We start from the raw sequence: 18,739 nt of genomic DNA on the forward strand, positions 1-18,739 counted from the left end.
ATCTCCAGGAGCTCTGGTTACAGGTGACTAATCTTCATTTGTTCTAGGAGTGGGAATGTGCCAAGGCCACTCAAAGGAGTCTGGCAAGCAGTATTCTTCATTCTATACAGTGATCCAATGAGGTCTCATTAAAAATATTGTAAACTGCTTTACCAAATTGTGCATCTGATCTAGATGCCACATGTAAGAAATGTTTTATGAAGTATGAATTGAGACTAAGTAAAAGCTGTACAGATGCAGCTTTGTTCTCAGAGTGCACTCTAGGGTCTTTTGGAAAAGGTGCATTTAAAACACTCTTCAATACAGAGTCCAACCCATGTAGAAAGGTGTTGGGATGTGACTGCCCAAACTTCACTCTTTCCCCATAAGAGACAAATAGTCTTGGCAATTTTCTGCCGGTCATAAAAGGCTAATGTTCTGTTAGCATCCAAGGTATGGAGTTTACCTAGAATGTAGCCTTGGAAAAAAATACTGGCAAGTTTATGGATTGATAGGGATGATAGATGTTCATTAAACCCTTCAGAATCTTTTTAATTTATCATGACTAAATACAGTATTTTGTTCAACTAAGCTATAGTGAGCAGACATGGCTGCGAGATGTATTTTTATCAATGATATGGAGAGTCTCAAGCATTTCAGATTAATGAGATGCTCCCATATGAATAGGAACTAAACCTAGGTTGACTGTTAGTTGCCCACAAAGAGAACCATTTCCACTTACGATCATAAAAGTCGATGTTTCCTGGAGTTTAAACAGAATTCCTGTGCTTTTTACTCAGAACAGAACTATTCTATATCTGTCAAAATACTATTCTGCCCCATGGAGGCCTGGATGGCAAATCTGACCTCTAGGCTGGGCCCGTAATTCCAAGGAGAGACAGATAAACTGTTTATGATCGTTGCAGTAGATCCCACAACAGCCGTTGTCTCACACAGGCCAAAGTAACTTTAGCTTTCTCTTGTTTGAATATTCATGAGAACCTTGAATTAGAAGAATTTGGGGCTGAGGGACAGAGAGGAGGAAACCTACTCCCTAGTCTACAGGAAATGAATCAGAGATGGACCGGTTGTCCATTCCTTCTCTGGAGCAATACCTCGGACAATTGGTGTTACATCTTGTTGCAGATAGGTCCATCTCCAGGTACTCCCATGGGGAAGGGATGTCACTCTATAGAGAGTTCCCAAGTGACCACCTGTGCTGATCATGAAAGTCTGTCAACTGATCTGCCAGTATGTTGTCTTTGTCTGCAAAGTGAGGAGCTATATGATAAATTTGGTGTGCCATGCACCATTCCCACAGAGCCACCTGCCTGGAGTGGGCTAGACTGAGCTGCAGTTCTTCCTTTTTCTTCACTGAAACACGAAATTGCCATATCACATCAGACCAGTGGTCTTTCGATTCTAAAAAAAGCTTCCATAGTGGACAGTGCTCGTTGGTGAAGTTTCATATTAATTCCTGTCAGCTAGTGATTTACTTATGACCTGAAGCATACCTTTCTCCTCCCCCCACCAATTTATCTCTCCTATTCTCACAACCTCCGACTTCTCCCTCATTTTCATAACCTTAAACAATACCTAAGTAGTCTATAAAGTCAAATGGTATTAAGAAGGGGGGGAGGGGAACCTACTAATATGGAACCAATAGAAATCAAGGGAGCTTAGAATCTTGCAGGACAGAACCCTAAACAATTATAATATCCCTGTGAGGAAATAGTGAAAGCATTATCCTATTCTTAGGAATGAAAAACAAAATAGCATTAAAAAGAATATTCCCAAAGCCACACGTCAAGTCAGTTGCAAAGTTGTGATTAGAACTCCTAACTTCATAGCATCCAGTCCTGTTCAGTAGACTAGACCATATTGCATTCTATTACTGATCTGTAAACTGAACAATATCAAATGCAAACATTTGTTCTGTTTTTAAAACCAGATGAAATATTTTTTGCATTTGAGTTTAGTCAGATTCCCATGTTGTGATTCAGTTTAAAATAAAGTTATGGTGGAAAGAAGAGTTAAAGCTTTAAAAAAAATAAAAAGTTTAATTATACAGGTAAAATCAACAGTATCTCTTATATTTAAAGAAAGGGAAAAGTCAGTCCCAATAAAGGGTAACAGCTTCAATCTCATGAATCAACTCAAACAAAATCCTGTATTATACTGCAAAAGTCTGTTGTGGGTGGGAAAAAAGGACAAACGCCAAGGACCAAAACCAGTAAACTTATTTTCTTTTGAGTTTTTAAGTTGTAACGCAGAAAGATCTTCTAGTTAGAGGAACTACTGGAAAAAATCAGTGAAGGAGGAGCAGCAGCAGCATTTATTAGAGAGAGTACCTCTGTTGTACCTATTGACAAAAATTTTTTCGGAGGGGATGGGGAGCTGAAGAAAAACTGTTATAGTGTCTTGGTTATACTAAAGAAACCAAAAAAATCCCCACCCATCTCATCTAATCTAATTTTTGGTCATAATCTCCCCCCCCCCCCCCCCACACACCCCATTTTGAGGGTGCAACCAACCTAATTTTCAATTACTAAGGGACAATCTCCACTCATTGATATATTTTGCTTTCCACAACCAAATCTCTGTACAGCTTTTCATGAGTGATGTACCAGAGTATTCAGATTCTAATATCTAAACTGTGTTAAATCTATTTACCTAAATTTGGGTTATTGCTGATTATGTACGCTATGTATCATATGACATTTAAAACTAACTTTATATTTGTGGATAATCTAAGCACTATATCCAGATGTACAGACACTTTCCCCAATCTATTATATATTTCTTTTTTTTAACATTAGCTTTAATAAAATTTTTATAATTTCGCTGTTTCACTTTACAAGCAAAATAGTAAATAGATGCAAATAATGATATTAAATCTTCAGTCACCTTTTTGACTGTTTAGGGTTGTATTTTCAGAACAGTGCATTAAAATTGGAGATTGAAATTCAGTTAAGTCCTGAGAAGTGTGTCTGTTTATACTAAGTTGTAGAAACAGTTATACAGTAGACTTATAATGGCATTTTAATTGGCAAAATATTTTGGATTTTATCAGAGATAGTCAGGACAGACCTAAAATGGCCTTCTACATTTTAAGAGAAACTGAGTGATAATTTGGCTAGTTAATACTCTAACATGATAGCAACATTGTGAGACAAAGATGTGGGGAAATGGGAACAAAGAAAAAAGTCATTCTTAAAAAGTCAGTTTGATATAACTTGTCTTACCAGACATGGTCAGCATTAACAGCTTCATCATACAACAAGATATATACACAAAAAGCACCAACCACCAAGGCATGGAATGTGGATACTGTCCTGAAAAAAAGAATTACATTTGTGATTACCATTCTGAACGATACCACAATTTAGAATATACTATCTTAAGTGCCAGATGGTATATTTCCAAGGAAATTCTAAATGGACATACAGAAGTTCTTGAATTATAAAGACATTTCATTTTTATATTATATCTATCAGCTCATGGATTGACTAGTTTTTAATACAGACAGCAAAAGTATACATGGGAAGCAGGAATTTTTTTTTTTTTTTTTTTATAATGACAAAGTAGTTAATTTTATGTTTTAACATACCTTGATAGCTGTCCTATTCATTGACACTTATCTGAAAAAGCAAACTCATGATTAAGCTCTTTAAATTCATTCTTCCAGTAGTGATCAACTTGTTAAATGGACCAAAAGACGTCTTGTACTTTATACTGAATTCAAACTGGTCCATATATGCTATGTTAGCAGATTTCTGTTTGTAAGCACTAAATTTAACAGCTGGAATGCTTTCCCCTCCCCCCCCCCCACCGCCTTTTTTTTTTTCTTTTTTTTTTTAAAAAAAAGAAAAAGGTAGGTGGAGAGGGCTGGAGATTAAACAGGAACTCTAGCACTGACAGCTTCAGAGAGGGACAGTCTTGTGCATATGACCCAGCTTCTAGGTCTCACAGAACAAAATTTAGTAGTACAAGACAGCAAGACTGCAATACACAAATATGAGCATCATAGGTGTGCTGAGGGAATAGCAGCTATAGTATAAATGATCATGCTTATTTTGACACACAGCTTCATCTTCAGCAAGATTCCTAAACCCAACATATTCCCTCTCCTGCATTAAAGATGGCTTTGGAAGGGGGTCTGGCAGCATCTATGCTAGGCCAAATGCCTGCGAATTTCAAGTTGGATATATTTCATAGAAGACAGCATAATAAGGGGTGCATAGATCCAAAATTTGGGAAATGTGCAAACTAATCATTGTTTATCCAGTTGTGGCTTTAAGACACTGCCCAGTCAGACACAGGGGACACCATCGTCTCTCAAATTAGCACTCACCCCTACCTTTTTTAAAATTTTAGTGCAAAAGGAAAAGCAAGGTGCAAAAATTGTGTTTACTGTAACAAATATTTCAGACATGAAATTTCAAAATTATGTCAGTCAAGTCTAAAGTGTCAGACATTAGACAATTAAGGCTATATAATGCAATGCACACGTGCAAGGAGGCAAAGGGAACCCTATATTTGCCTTCTGCATTTAAAATACTAATAATTTGGAAAAAAATCAAATTTTCAATATATATAAACATTATCAGAGTCCCAAACACGTCTCTGCAGGATTTAAATGGAAAACTACTTGTTCCTCTCAAGCCTTTCCCCAAAATTAGTTTCTTACTCTCCCTCGTTACAAAAGCCATTCTTTCCAATCCCAATGGATTATACTGTAAATCTCCAATAAGAGAGGTCTGGATGGTTTCCACTTTAATTTGTGTTACTGTGCTGCTTTCAGCAATTGCTTTTAATGGAATGTTCTACCAAATGGATAGAATATAGTCTTTTAATTAATCTTCAGAACAGTTAAATATAGCTGTATAGCACAAGTGTATTTACTGCAATAGGTTTTTTGGACAAATGCACAGAGTTGCCCACTCTTGTGATTTTATTGAAAATCTAAAAAAAACTGATGCTTTAATAAAGGTCCACCTCCTGGAGTCAAGTGATTATAGGAGAACCTCAGTTTTTATGTTAAAAAAAGTTTCTAATCTTCATGTTTAGATAGAAAATGTAATCTGAGAATACCCTGAAAGCTCATAAACTAGAAGGCAGATATTAAAAAAACCCAAAAGGTTTCTTTTTTTCTCCCTTTAAATACATTGTGATTTTTAAGACAATCCCATGGGGTTTCTGCTCAGGATTTTTGGAGTGGTCAGTACTGAAAGTGGTAAGTGTTAGATAATTTGTACAGATCTAGAGTACAGATCTTTACTTTAGAATCAGTTTCTTTTAAGAATGGCTGTTTTATCCAGAGTTTCAGAGTAGCATCCAAAGTTCACATTTTAGCACTTAACTTTTAAGATACACTACTGGTACAGAAACTGCAGGCTTCCTCCTTATCTATACACAGAGGTCCTCCACAGGGAAGGGGGGAGGAAAAGTACAACTCCTTACATTTACTTACAAATGTAGATCAAGTTTAATATATGCCTTGAAACCACTGTCAAATCCCACATTCTGAATATATACACTTTAAAAATGTAAAGGAATACTATAGTAAAATAATACTATGCAAAGTATCAATATTAAGATTTTTTGCAACTGAATCACCACCACAACCAATAAGAATCAGATTATATGAATGACAGATTAAAATTTTAAACAATAACTGTGATGCAGTACAAATTTTGTCTTCACATCTAAGAATTGCAGAAGCAGTTACTGCAATGAAGCATAATTCCAAGTGATTGGAATACACAATCCAAATGAAGGCCAAACATCTGATCTATTAAGTCCTCTGAATTCTAATGGCTTATCTACACCACATCAGTTAGCTCAAATTAGTACACTCAAGTGACTGCACCCATGCTAACCTAGCTTGGGTGAAAGCAACCGCACTAGGAAAAACTCAAACCGTGCAGAGTAATTGGATTAGCAGTACAGAGCGATGAGATAAGCAACTGATTGAGCATCAACGGCACTAAAGCTTCAATCCATACTCCCCAATAGACCAGCCACCTTGAGCTTAGAGTACCACTTAACTCAAGCTAAACACTTTCAAAGAATAGCATTCATGGAAACGGCACTGGAGCAGGATAGTCGATAGCGTAAAGCAGTGTTGCAGATGCCTTACAATACTCTGGTCAACCACAAAACCAAGGAGTCTTGGTGACTTTTGGACCATAGAAACTAAATGAAGAATGGAAGGAAGAAAGAAAACGTATGCTGGCTCAGTCATTGCCCAGACAAGCAAGTGCCAGAAACTGAGGCGGGGGTGAAAACTGTGTAATTGGAATAAATACAAACTTAATATTCAAAACAGGAAATTATGTGCTGAACTTCAAGGAAATATATTTATTGGAACATACGAACAGTATATCAGGCTGGAGAACTTGATGCACAAGTTGAAAAAGATACGAGTGGGAAAACATCAGCTATGCCAAAAGAGATGAGAATGCAAAGGAGAATTCTACCATGATAAACATAGGATATTGACATTGGGAAGAGAAGATGGTGGATACCAGGACAGAGCTGAATTGTGCTAAAGCCAAAGACAAGGAAGGGTCTTATGGCATTTAATCCAATATCTTCTCATATATTGAAGGTGAGATTTGGAATCAAACTTGGTACAGTTACAATAGTACAAATATGTGCTGACCTCAGTAGTGCCCAAGGAGAAATTGATTAATTTTATAATGATCTGCTGAAAACAATACAAGATGTTTCAAGACAAGCTCTGTTATTGGTGATGGGAGACATTCATGCCAAAGTAAAAGCAGACTGGAATTCCTGGGCTGGAGCAGTAACCAGATTTGGAACAGATGAAGAAAACAAAAGGAGAAAGACTTCTAAGGCTATGTCTACACCACATCTTATGTCAGAATAATTTAGGTCACTCAGGGGTGTGACTAAACCACCTCCTCAAGCAACATAAGTTAACTGACATAAGCACTGGTGTGGACAGTGCTATGCAGAGGGGAGAGCTTCTCCTGCTGGCATAGCTACTGCCTCTTTGTGGAGGTGGTTTATTATGCAACTGAGGGAGGGGTCTCCTTTTTGCATATAAAACCTTCACCAGATGCACTGGAGCAGTGCTGTAAGTGTAGATAAGCCCTATATCTCTGCGTAAGCAACAACCTGGTGATAACAAACATGCTATTTCAACAAAGCAAGCTGCAGAGGATGTGGACATGGACATCACTGACACTGGCAAACCAGGTGCCAGCTCTTGCCAAGGCTTTAGGCCTCAGCTGTGCCCTGACAAAATTAATTGCTGGAAACTAGTCTGTTTCACCTGTGCTTTAGTATGTTTAAAATGGGTATTAAACTTGTAACAATGTTTAGTGTTTATGAAACACTTGTAAATTGCTGCATGAATTAGTCTCACTTATAGCAGATTACTAGGTAGAAGGTAATTAAGTTTTTGCTTTATCAAACTTTTTAAAAGTTTTCTCTGAAACTGAATCTGTTAGGAGGGATCATCTCCTGCTCATCAAGTGGCAATTGTGGGATACCACAATACAAAGACTTTGTTAATTGCCCCGTGACACCCATGAAGAGGCTAAAAGCAAAAGGGCTCCTCCCATCAACATGAATTCTGGAAGAAGAAGAACAGCTGACAAGAAATCCTCCTCTTTTGCTGTTTGGACTATGACAGGGCGAGAGCTATGAAACAAACAGATCTCCATGGTCAACCTAAAAGGCCTTCTGAGTGGACAGATTACTACAACTCTGCCACCTTTTGGAACCATAGTCTGTAACTCATTTGTTTATAGACGTTTACTTGGAAGTGTTATGAGAAGGAGTAAACACATAGAATATCAGGGTTGGAAGGGACCTGAGGAGGTCATCTAGTCCAACCTCCTGCTCAAAGCAGGACCAATCCCCAATTTTTGCCCCATCCCTAAATGGCCCCCTCAAGGATTGAACTCACAACCCTGGGTTTAGCAGGCCAATGCTCAAACCACATGAACTAGGGATCACCAAATAAAATTAAATAGGCAGCAGGTTTAAAACAAAAAGTATATCACAATGCACAGTTAACCTGTGGAACTCCTTGCCAAAGGATGTTGTCAAGGCCAAGATTAGACTAGGGTTCAAAAAGGAACTAGATAAATTCATGGAGGATGGTCCATGAATAGCTATTAGCCAGGATGTGTAGGGATGGTGTCCATAGCCTGTTTGCCAGAAGCTGGGAATGAGCAACAGGGGATGGATCACTTGATGATTGCCTGTTCTGTTCATTCCCTCTGGGGCACCTGGCATTGGCCACTGTCAGAAGACCAGATACGGGGCTAGATGAACCTTTGGTCTGATCCAGTATGCCCGTTCTTTTGTTCTTGACTAAAAAGAAATGAGTTATTACAAGGTTAATAAACGCTTAGTTTATTACAAGATTGGCTACAAGTGTTGTCTTTGATGAGATATAAAGAACAAATTGACTGGACTGTGAGAAACCTGAATATTTTGTGATCTTTGGTTTACAGCAACCAACTATCACTAAGGCCTTCTTGCCTGGGTGGCAAGATAGACTGGAAGGCCCAAGGAGACATTGACTCTGTAAGGTGGTTATAGTGCTTTAGGAGTTCACATGTGTTACTGGATTGGTGAAATCCAATTATAGATTTCTCCCAATTTGGGGCCTTTGCCCTGTTTCTTGAAAGTCTGCCCTGAGGTTGGCACTCATGGCTGTGAGCCACTCCAGACAGTGTAACAATCACCCGATAAGTAATTAAAGAACATGATGGACTTTGTACTTGTGAATCACAGATGGAAAACAATTGTTGTGCAGATCATTTGCAGTTGATCATAAGTTAGTGCTGGCATCAATTGGGATGAAAAAAGTGCCAAGAACTAAGATCTATGATGTGGACAAATTGAAAGACAGGTATGAGGAAAGGATACAGAAGAGCCATGCAGAAAATCATCATACATCTGGTGAAAGAATAAATGAACATTGAAGAGACATGGAACAGTAAAAAAAATGGGATTACAAGAGTGGCTGAACAAATGTTGGGCTACAAGGCCAAAATGAAGAAAAAAGGTGGAAAATGGATTAGATGCTGCAAATGAGTGACAAGTGTAGGAAGCTGAAGGAGAATAAAAAGGAGGATGGAGAGTTTAAAAGCTCAGTACAATAGGCTGACTAGACATAAAACAGGAAGCAAAGACTGATAGGAACAACTGGATAAGCGAACAGTGTAAAGAAGCAGAAGACTACACAAAGAAATGCAACACAAGGGTTGTATTGCAAGATAAGAACTGTGTAAGACATATGAACTGCAGAGGTCAGTGGTAAAAGAAGTGTGGAGACATAATTGAGGATTAACAAGCAAAGAACAAACCATGAAAAAATATTTTGGAGACATACAATGTCTAGAACACAGAAGATGAAATGGTCCTGAACAAGCTTCCCAGCACAAATGAGGGAGAGCAAATGCTGGAATCCTTAGAAGTAAGGATCCCAATGGAAAGTTGCAAAGAAAAAAGGAGCCAGGGAAGCAACAACATAACCAAAAGCTGCTGCAACCAAGGAACACTTGGTAAAGGCAATGCACAAGCTATTCAACAAGATTTACAAACAAGAACAAGGGCCGAGTGAATGGGGGAAGCGACAGTAGTACCAATCTATTAAAAAAAAGTGAATGCAAGAACTACAGAGGACTCAGCTTATCAACTGTGCTGGTAAAAGCATTCACCAAGATATTGCAGAGATCAAATAGGTGTGTGGAAATGGCACTTGCAGGCCAGATTTAGACCAGGACAATGTACAGTATATCTGTTATTTGTGATATGATAGATATAAGAGGTACATGTAACAGGTTTGGTTGTGTGCTAACAACTGTATAGACTTCAAAACAGGCTTTTGACAGCACTTGGCAGAAACAGTTATGGCAACTTATGAGAATACATGGCATCTCAAAGAAAACTTCTACAGCAAGTTGATGAGTGCAGTAAGGGTAGACACGAAGCAGAGTGGATCAGGACAACCATAGGAGTGAGGCAAGGATACACACTATAATCAGTTTTGTTCACCTTGTTACTGGAAGCATTAATTAGTGTAGTACTGAGAGATGAAACAGGAGGAGTCACATTACGTTTTAGGATAATGCATAACCTTAGATTCTCATACAATATTGACCAAGAAGGATTATAAATAATTGACAAGGTAGATCAGGAAAGCAGAAAAGTCAGACTGAAGAACACCATGGTGAAGAGAAAAATTATGGCAACTAGAAGACAAGATCAAACTCTGAGGCAAAAAACCAGAACACATGGGGGAAAAAATTGTGTACCTTGGAGGACCAGTATTGAAGAACAGGAATTGTGAAGAGGATATCAAAAGAAAAAAATTCAGACTAGTAGTATCTGAAGGGAGTCTGCCAGTCATTTAAATGACATCTTGGAATGTCTAAATTCATCAGCCATTGATGGAGGAGAGGGCATTACCACTTCATCTGGTGAGTGCTGATTAAAAGGTAAGAAACAAAAGGGCAGGAATAAATGGTCAGTTTTCAGAATGGAGAGAGGTAAATAGTGTTGTCCCCCAGGGGTCTATACTGGGACCAGTCCTATTCAACATATTCATAAATTATCTGGAAAAAGGGGTAAACAGTAAGGTGGCAAAATTTGCCAGTGACACAAGACTGCTTTGGACTTAACTATCTTGAGTAGACTGAAGAGTTATAAAGAGATCTCACAAAACTGGGTGACTAGGCAACAAAATGGCAGATGAAATTCAGTGTTAAAAAATGCAAAGTAATGCACATTGGAAAACAATCTCAAGTATACATATAAAATGATGAGGTCTAAATTAGCTGTAACCACTCAAGAAAGATCTTTGAGTCATTGTGGGTAGTTCTCTGAAAACATCTGCTCAATGTGCAGCAGCAGTCAAAAAAGTGACCAGAATGTTGGTAATAATTAAGAAAAGGATTGATAATAAAACAGAAAATATCTATTGTCTCTATATAAATCCATGGTATGCCCACATCTTGAATACCACTTGCAGATGTGGTTGTGGTCACCCCTTCTCAGAAAAGATGTATTGGAATTGGAAAAGACTGAGAAAAGGACAACAAAAATTAGGGTTATAGGACAACTTCGATATGAGGAGAGATTAATAAGACTGGGACTTTTCAGCTTGGAAAAGAAACGACTAAGGGGGGGATATGATAGAGATCTATAAAATCATGACTGGTGTGGAGAAAGTAAATAAGAAAGTGTTATTTACTCTTCTCATTACACAAGAACTAGAGATCACCAAATGAAATTAATAGGCAGCAGGTTCAAAACAAACAAAAGGATATATTTCTTCACACAATGTACAGTCAACCTGTGGATCTCCTGGCCAGAGAATGTAGTGAAGGCCAAGACTATAACAGTGTTCAAAAAGGAACTAGATAAATTCATGGAGGATAGGTCCATCCATGGCTATTAGCCAGGATGGACTGGGGATGATGTCCCTGACCTCTGTTTGCCAGAAGCTAGGAAAGGGGAACAGATCACTTGATGATTACCTCTTCTGTTCATTCCCTCTGAAGCACCTGGCATTGGCCACTGTTGGAAGACAGGATACTGACCTTTGGACTGACCCAGTATAGCCGTTCTCATGGTACTTTTGAGGGGTGGTCTCCTTATCTGTCCTAGCTTTGTGTTCTGTCTTTTCCTGCTCGGGAATGGTTTGAGGTGGTAAAGATTGTGTCTCCCTATCATCCCAGTGCGCTAGGCTCAGAGCCCCATAAAATTGCTGTCTGCAGGCAGCCCAGGGATCCCAATATGGCCATTGTGGGGCTCCATATGGGAGAGGAGGTGGCATCCAGGATTGTCCCCACCATTTGGAGTGACCTTCCCAGGCTTCCTCCTTGTCTCTATGACTAACATGGAATGGGTTCCTATGAAGGTGGGTGGGAGAGCCCTACACCGAAATAGGAGAGGCTGACTGGACTCATTGGAGGTCCCCCTTCATCTTCCATTGAACTATGAGGAGGAAGAGCCCCAGCTGAAAATGGTGCAAGGAGTCAGGCAGTACTGGTGACAGCTGAATGTCTGGTGACCAAGCAGGTCTCGGTGCCAAAAGGCATTTGGTGCCCATGATCAGCAGCAACTCCTGTTCCTCTGCTACAATCAACTCCTTCAAGTACCTAACTTTTTGAGGTACCAAATAAAGCATTGGTACCAATGTGATGATCGCTCTTTAAGTGGACAGTACCAAGGGTTTGGATTGCTCTGACAAGGACACAGAGGCAGATGCTTCAACTTACAGTATACCAAGGGACCTGTCATGGGGCAGTACAGGAGGTAGGGTTGTGTACAGTAGTACAGCTGGAGGAATGTCTCTCCTTGCCATCTCTGACATGCCCAGATGGTACTAAAGCTTGCTTGGAGCTGAGTTTGCTCTTAGAAGAGCTATGGAGTTTCCTGGCTCCACTGGTACTGCCAGGGTAGCCTGAATGGTACTGGGCAGAGAGGTTGATGATCCTGAGACCATTGACCCAGTGGGAGATCGAGATCTTTTAGGAAGAGACTCCCTGCAAGGTGAGTTGGAGTTCCTCTTCCTGGGGCTTCTGGAGGTCTCAGAAGCCTTCCCTTTTCTGGGGGAGTGATGAACTGAGGTTGACAGGACACTGGATGTGTCTGGAGACTGATGTACTAGAGGGGGAAGTCTCCTGACCTGCCTCTGAAGCAGAGAAAAGAGAACATGCCATCATAAGCCTCAGCTTGATCTTCCAGTTCTTCCTCACCCTGAATTTAAGGGTGAAACAGAAGTTATGCTCCAGTGGGACATACAAGTCTTCCAGGCAGTAAACACACTTGGAGTGGTCATTGCTAGCCGGGATGGACTACTGACAAGTGAGGCACCATTTAAAAAGAGGTGGACATGCCCTCCCCAGGAAAGCAAACCTCCTGAAAGGAAGGAGAAAAAAAATGTAAAAACTAAACTAGACAGCTATACTAAGTTAAGACAATAAAATTTTAATAAATTAGGCACACTCAAGGTGGACATGCTAGAGCTCCATCTCAGGCTAAGGTGGATGAAAAGGAACTAAGGGTGATTCACCTGTCCAGCTTGATGTAGCCTCAGTGTGGAGCATGAGGCCATGTAGGGTGCATTGACAAGTCAAATGGAAATTTCCAATCGAAGGCATATGTGCATGTAAGCAGAGTCAGAATGAGCTCTATCCTGACATCTGGTGGTGAGCTGCAGAAAAGGACTTCAGGGGCTGATCTCGTTTGCCTGGGCACACCCACTCTGCCTAGCATGATGGGACTGCTTGCTCAAATGGTCACTTTGGCTGCTGTGCGATTCTCAGTCTTTGTTATAGGGGCAGGAGTAATAAAGTGTTGTTATCCTGGTTATGTGAATCAAGGATAGTAGAACTGTACTTGGCATTTTATGGTGGAGGGACTCGCCCTCAACTAAGTAGCACTTGCTAGGCAAGGGACATGGGTTCCAAAGCCCAGTGAATTGAGAGAGGCTGGCGATAGGTATTTGTACCTGGTAGTGTGGGCCCCAAACACCACTTTGACCCCCTCCTCTCTCCACTGTGTAACAGAGCTAATTTTGACTCCATAAGGAGTCTTGTTACATGCTGCAGAGCTGAAATTACTGATACCTAGGTATAAACATTAGACCTACTTTGAACTAGTGGTTGAGTGCACCAGTACTGAGGCTCCTCTACCAACATAGCTCCCAGTGATTTTAGCTGTTAAGTGTGAGGGGAGGGGGCTGAAGACATATTGGTGAGCAGCCAGCAGGGCAGCTGGTAGTGAAGACTGCAGCAGAATCCCATGGAGAGGTGTGGCAATTGGCTGTCGACCCAAGGAGTGGAGCATGTAAGATGCCCCCATACCTCCCCCTACTTCCACCCAGGCTGGGAGGTGAACTCTGCTGATGAGCTTCTGAACTCTGGAGCTGCACTGACCAAGGACAGAAACTGTGGGTGGGGTGACTTTTGGGTCGCTGGACCTAAGACCCTGAGGGGAAAAGGACACTGTCAAACTTACTTGGGGGTGGGTCTTTTGCACATGGTTTGTGTTATGAATCCTGTTTGTGGTGTTTCCCCAACATAATGAACATTGTTTTCCTCCTTTATTAAAAGGCTTTTGCTACACTCAGACTCTGTGCTTGCGACAGGGAAAGTATTGCCTCTTAGAGGTGCCCGGGGGGGGTGGTATGTAATTGTCCCAGGTCCCTGGGTGGGGCTCAAGCCTGTTTTGCATTGTGTTATTTAAAAAAGGAACCCCTAGATACTAAACCTGGCCCTTGTTGCTGCCAACACTGACCGGCAGAAGGGTTACATGCACGTGAAGCAGAGCACCCATAAGATGGACACTATTCAAAGAAAGATGACCTCTTACATACACATTCCTTCTTTGAACTCCTTAAAGCCAGATGTAATCCAGCATTTACAGTAAACTGGAGGAAATTTTGCTTAGATCTTCTCATATGTTTTGGGAGATGCAGGGAGGAAAGAAAAAAAAGGACCTTCTAGTCTCTTCCCTTTTCTAAACTGCGTTACAATGAAGAAACATTCTAAATTCATTAAATATTGCTTCTCACTTTAGCCTTTCATTGCTTTTTAAACTTTTAATTCAAACTTCATCCTGTATTCTTTTAAAAGGCATTTATGATCTACAGGAGCATTTGTAATGTCATCTGTTCAAACAAACCCAGAATCCTGAATTCAGAATCTGTCAGGTGCTATAGAAATTTTTGGTTTAACATGTATTTCCATACTTTTTACATCCTCAGTTATATGAGGTTATATATTTGGGAGCTTAAAAACTGCTAAATTTCTGAATCAATTCATCATTTGTATTTTGTTTTAAACACTTTACCTTGAATTCCATTCAATCTTCCTTTTTTGGCTGAGATTATTAAAAGCAGGAGTTATTCTTGTTGATGCCCAAGAACTTAGAACATGGAACAGAAGCTGAAATATGGTAAAACTGGCAACAGCAATGCCAGTAATCAGTGTGTTGAAGGTAGCCATTATTCTTCAGCCTGTTAATTGGAATGGCAGAATTATTGTCTCAGTCCAGACATTGATTAAACTATTTTGTTTAAGTAGCTGCAAAAAGAATTTTCAGCCTCCAAGATAGTATTTTAAGTAGAAACAAAAATAAAATATAGTGCTACACAGAACACAATAACCTTCAGATGTAAAACAGTGATATATTAAGCAGCCATTTGAGTTGCCCTATTAAATAGTGAAAGGTGCAGACTGAACACAGAGGGGAAAGGGGAGGAGAGGTGGGGAAGAAGTGCAAACAATGTTTTGGACATTCTTAGATATTTTCTAGACAGACATTGCAGACAAAGGCTCCAGTGATGAAACTATTATTTCAGAACCATTCTCAGGGATTTAACCATTTGACTTCAATAGAAGTTACAGGGATTTGCAAAACTAAATTCCCATACACCATGGGGGGGAGGAGAAGAAAACACACACCCCTCAACTAGATGTTCCATACTGAACTCCATTTACATTCCTGTATCCCAAAAATAATCCAACTCTTTCACAAGAGAAGCCAAACAAGAGACAGGATAACTCATAGTAATTAAAGGATTTAAATACGTTCAAAGGCAATATTCTTCAACTTCTTAAGAGACCAGTGTATAGAAATAGCTTTTAAGTGTATTTTGAAGACCTTTAGTCTAATTAAGACACAGCTGTTTAACCAAGACTGACTAATATTTCACACATGGTAATAATGGTCTAACAGTCAGCATCTTTTTCTAGAATGTCCTAGGAATCTTTTTTTTAAAAATAGAAAGGGGGGTTGGGGGGAGAAGAAAATGCCCACACCACCTTCCCTCTGTTCCCCTGGAGCTGGCAATAGCCAATTGGAATTATTTGCATACACTCCAGCTGCAGTCAGTGTGTTAGGTGTACATATACTAACTGGTGGAAGCAGTAGTTGGGCCTGTTTGCTAAATGTGTGAAATACTTTGAGGTGCATGACAGAGCTGTGATCATGTATGAAGAGATCTGTATCTTGCTCCTTTATGTGAAGACTGGGAAGAGGTGCATACTTCAGCAGGCAGTATGAATAATTTCTATGCAGAATTATGTAGGTTATTACAAGAGGTATTGTCAGCAGTGAGGTGGAATATGAAATGATTCTTATGATGGCTAAGTAGAGTGTAGGTTGAGATGTTATCCTGTGTAAGAGGTATAAAAGGCTGTGAAGCAATTCTTAAATTGTACATGTGTGGTATTCTTTCTGGGGAGTTGACCAAGTGTGTGAGCCTATGTCAAGATCTGGAACCTCCTGAATTTTGTAGTGCCACAGGCCAGCATGAGGTATTGCTCAAAGAGTAGAGGGAAGGTGGCATAGACAACTTTTAAACAAACCTTTAATAGTGTTAGATGGAATCCTGTGGGTGAGAGTGAATGTGTTGTAAAAAAGAGGGGAAGAGAAACTGTGGGGTTTGCAGAATAAAGTTATTAACGGAGTATATTGGTACACTGCTAAAAGACAGCAGAGTTAAGGTTGCATGGGCACCTTAACTGTACATTTCATGTTTTTCAGAAATTTGAGTTTTGCTCAACTCAGTATTCTGCAAGGATATGACATACCACCAAGTAATCTTCACTCTGCATTAACATAGTTTATTGACAAAGAATTTTAGCTTTTTGAACAGGCAAAGATAAGTTGTTGGTAGGAATTAATAGTCATTTAGGCAGTTGTACATATCAAGCCAGCAAGGCCTAACCACCCCAGCCACAAAGGCCCCCACCAGCCCCGCTTTGACACATCCACAACCATACACTGACCCATTCACTGCATTTCCCCCTCCAACCTGGCCCCCTTCCCACTACTGCACCCTGGCCCTCACAAACAAGCAGGGATACTCCCGGATATCCCAACATTTCTATTGCTGTTACTTCCCACCTCTAACCTCTACCCCCAACAGCATGGCTCCCCTGGAGTACTGGAGGGAAGATCTGTTCCAGTGGACTGGCATTCCTGGCCATGTTTCAGAAGGACTGGAAGGTGAAGTGCTGGGCACTGCCACACAAGAGATAAAATTGTCCGTATTTGGGAACAAAAACCTTATGTCTGAGAAAAAGATCCTCTGATCCCAGTCCAACAGATGTACCTTATCTCCAAGAAACAGTGAGGCGACAGAGCTTGTAATGTTTCTATGGCAAACAGTACACATTGTCCAGTCATCCATGAACCCTCCAATTTCCCAATTAATGTTCTTCCAAAAAACTTACTACTAGCTTTCACATTGCCCTGTAGTCATTAGTCAGATGCTCAGATAGAGAAAAAAAAAACTTTCACAGCTCTCAGACACCAGTATCTGATGTGGTCCAAATCTTTTCATACTTTGTCTGACGTGTACACCAGGAATATGGTCCAGATCATTTCCATCCAAGTAAACCACCACAATGTCCAACAGATCACCACCTCTTCATCACCAGTTAGATGCTAGAGTGGGCAAGACTTGATGCTGACACAAGCCATCTCTCCACCCAAATCAGCAATCCCCTGTTATGGTGTACTCCTTGCTCTCATTCAAACTTCTGCAACATCATGATCCAGGAATCACCCAAAATCTATGCAGTAGGAAGCCTGGCAGCACGCACATTTATTCCCCCTCAGAAGTCCAGGTGCCTGTGCTTCAGTTCCAAGCTTCCATGCTATGTGTCTTGGAGAGGAAAAACAAAAAACCCCCCCACACAGATCTGCCCCAAGATCAGAAAGTAGCCACTTGCTGCCCTTGACCCTGCCCCTCCCTGGGGCTAGTAAAATACAGGTTTTCCCAAACAACCAGTTCAAGGCTTGCCTACCACCCATCCTCATTTCCTGCCCTCCTCCGCAGCCACAACTCCTCTCCCTGTCCCCATTCTTTTGTCTGTCATACACAGATATTTGTCTCTGGCTTTTCCCCAGCCAACATAAAACTTTTGGTTAGACTATTCTGCTGTCTTCACAGTCAACCTCCCCACAAAATAAACACACATGATATAATAGACAACTTGCAGCAAGCCACATGAGTTGTTAAGCCTTTATTGCACAGCTATACAAAGGCCTGAACTAGAAACATCAGTGGCAGGTTGTTCGCCAGGGGAAATTGCATTGGCACATTCCCTTGTACTTCCAAGGGAAGCATGAAATGGCTCTGTAGAAACCCTCTAGTTTTTTTTCTTGACTGGAGCATTTGCACTGTAATCCTTCCAGACTGCACATCTGTGCAAGTGAAAAAATTCTTTAAAAACCATTCACAGGTGGATCCCCCAGAGACTTAGTGAGTGCCATGCACTGCCCTGGGTTTAAAAAAACCACACACACACACTAACCAACTGAGACCAGTTTGACCTAGATCACAGCAATAGTTTGATCTCATCCAGTCATTAGTGCCTTTCAGTTTAACAGTACAACACAAGGCAGAAGGAGGAAAACTTTGGGGGTGGGGGGAGGAGGGGGAATGCCTTTAACTCAGGAACCCAAATGACCCCATACTTGGATCACTAATGATACCCTGCACCCTGAGGCACGCTAAATTTTAAAGCAATCGCTTGGATTTTAGAGCGCTTACAGGAGTCAAGCTTTAAAGCACATAAAATGGTGAGAAGAGACGCACTCTAGCCTTTTTTCCTGTATTTGTGCATGTGCACTATAAAAAAAGTACATCCTTAAATATTGTTCTCAATTTGAGTAACCCAAAGATTTAGTGGGTGTCATGCCCTACCTTGGGTAAAATTCAACAGACATTTTGACCCCCAGATCTCTA

At 40.4% G+C, this 18,739-nt stretch overlaps 1 protein-coding gene across 1 annotated transcript in view; it reads right to left on the bottom strand.

The window, feature by feature from the left end:
• The window catches only part of TLCD4 (TLC domain containing 4), a 32,509-nt gene extending 17,525 nt beyond the window's left edge, over window positions 1-14,984 (bottom strand). The window contains exons 1-2 of the mRNA XM_077825169.1: window positions 14,830-14,984; window positions 3,225-3,314 (exon numbers count right to left, since the gene is read on the bottom strand). Of these exons, the coding sequence (XP_077681295.1) occupies window positions 3,225-3,314; window positions 14,830-14,984 (245 nt within the window). The remainder of the gene's footprint in view (window positions 1-3,224; window positions 3,315-14,829) is intronic.
• Between the last annotated feature and the right edge of the window lie 3,755 nt (window positions 14,985-18,739).

This window comes from Eretmochelys imbricata, chromosome 8 (assembly GCF_965152235.1).
Source record: "Eretmochelys imbricata isolate rEreImb1 chromosome 8, rEreImb1.hap1, whole genome shotgun sequence".
Lineage (NCBI taxonomy): Eukaryota > Metazoa > Chordata > Testudines > Cheloniidae > Eretmochelys > Eretmochelys imbricata.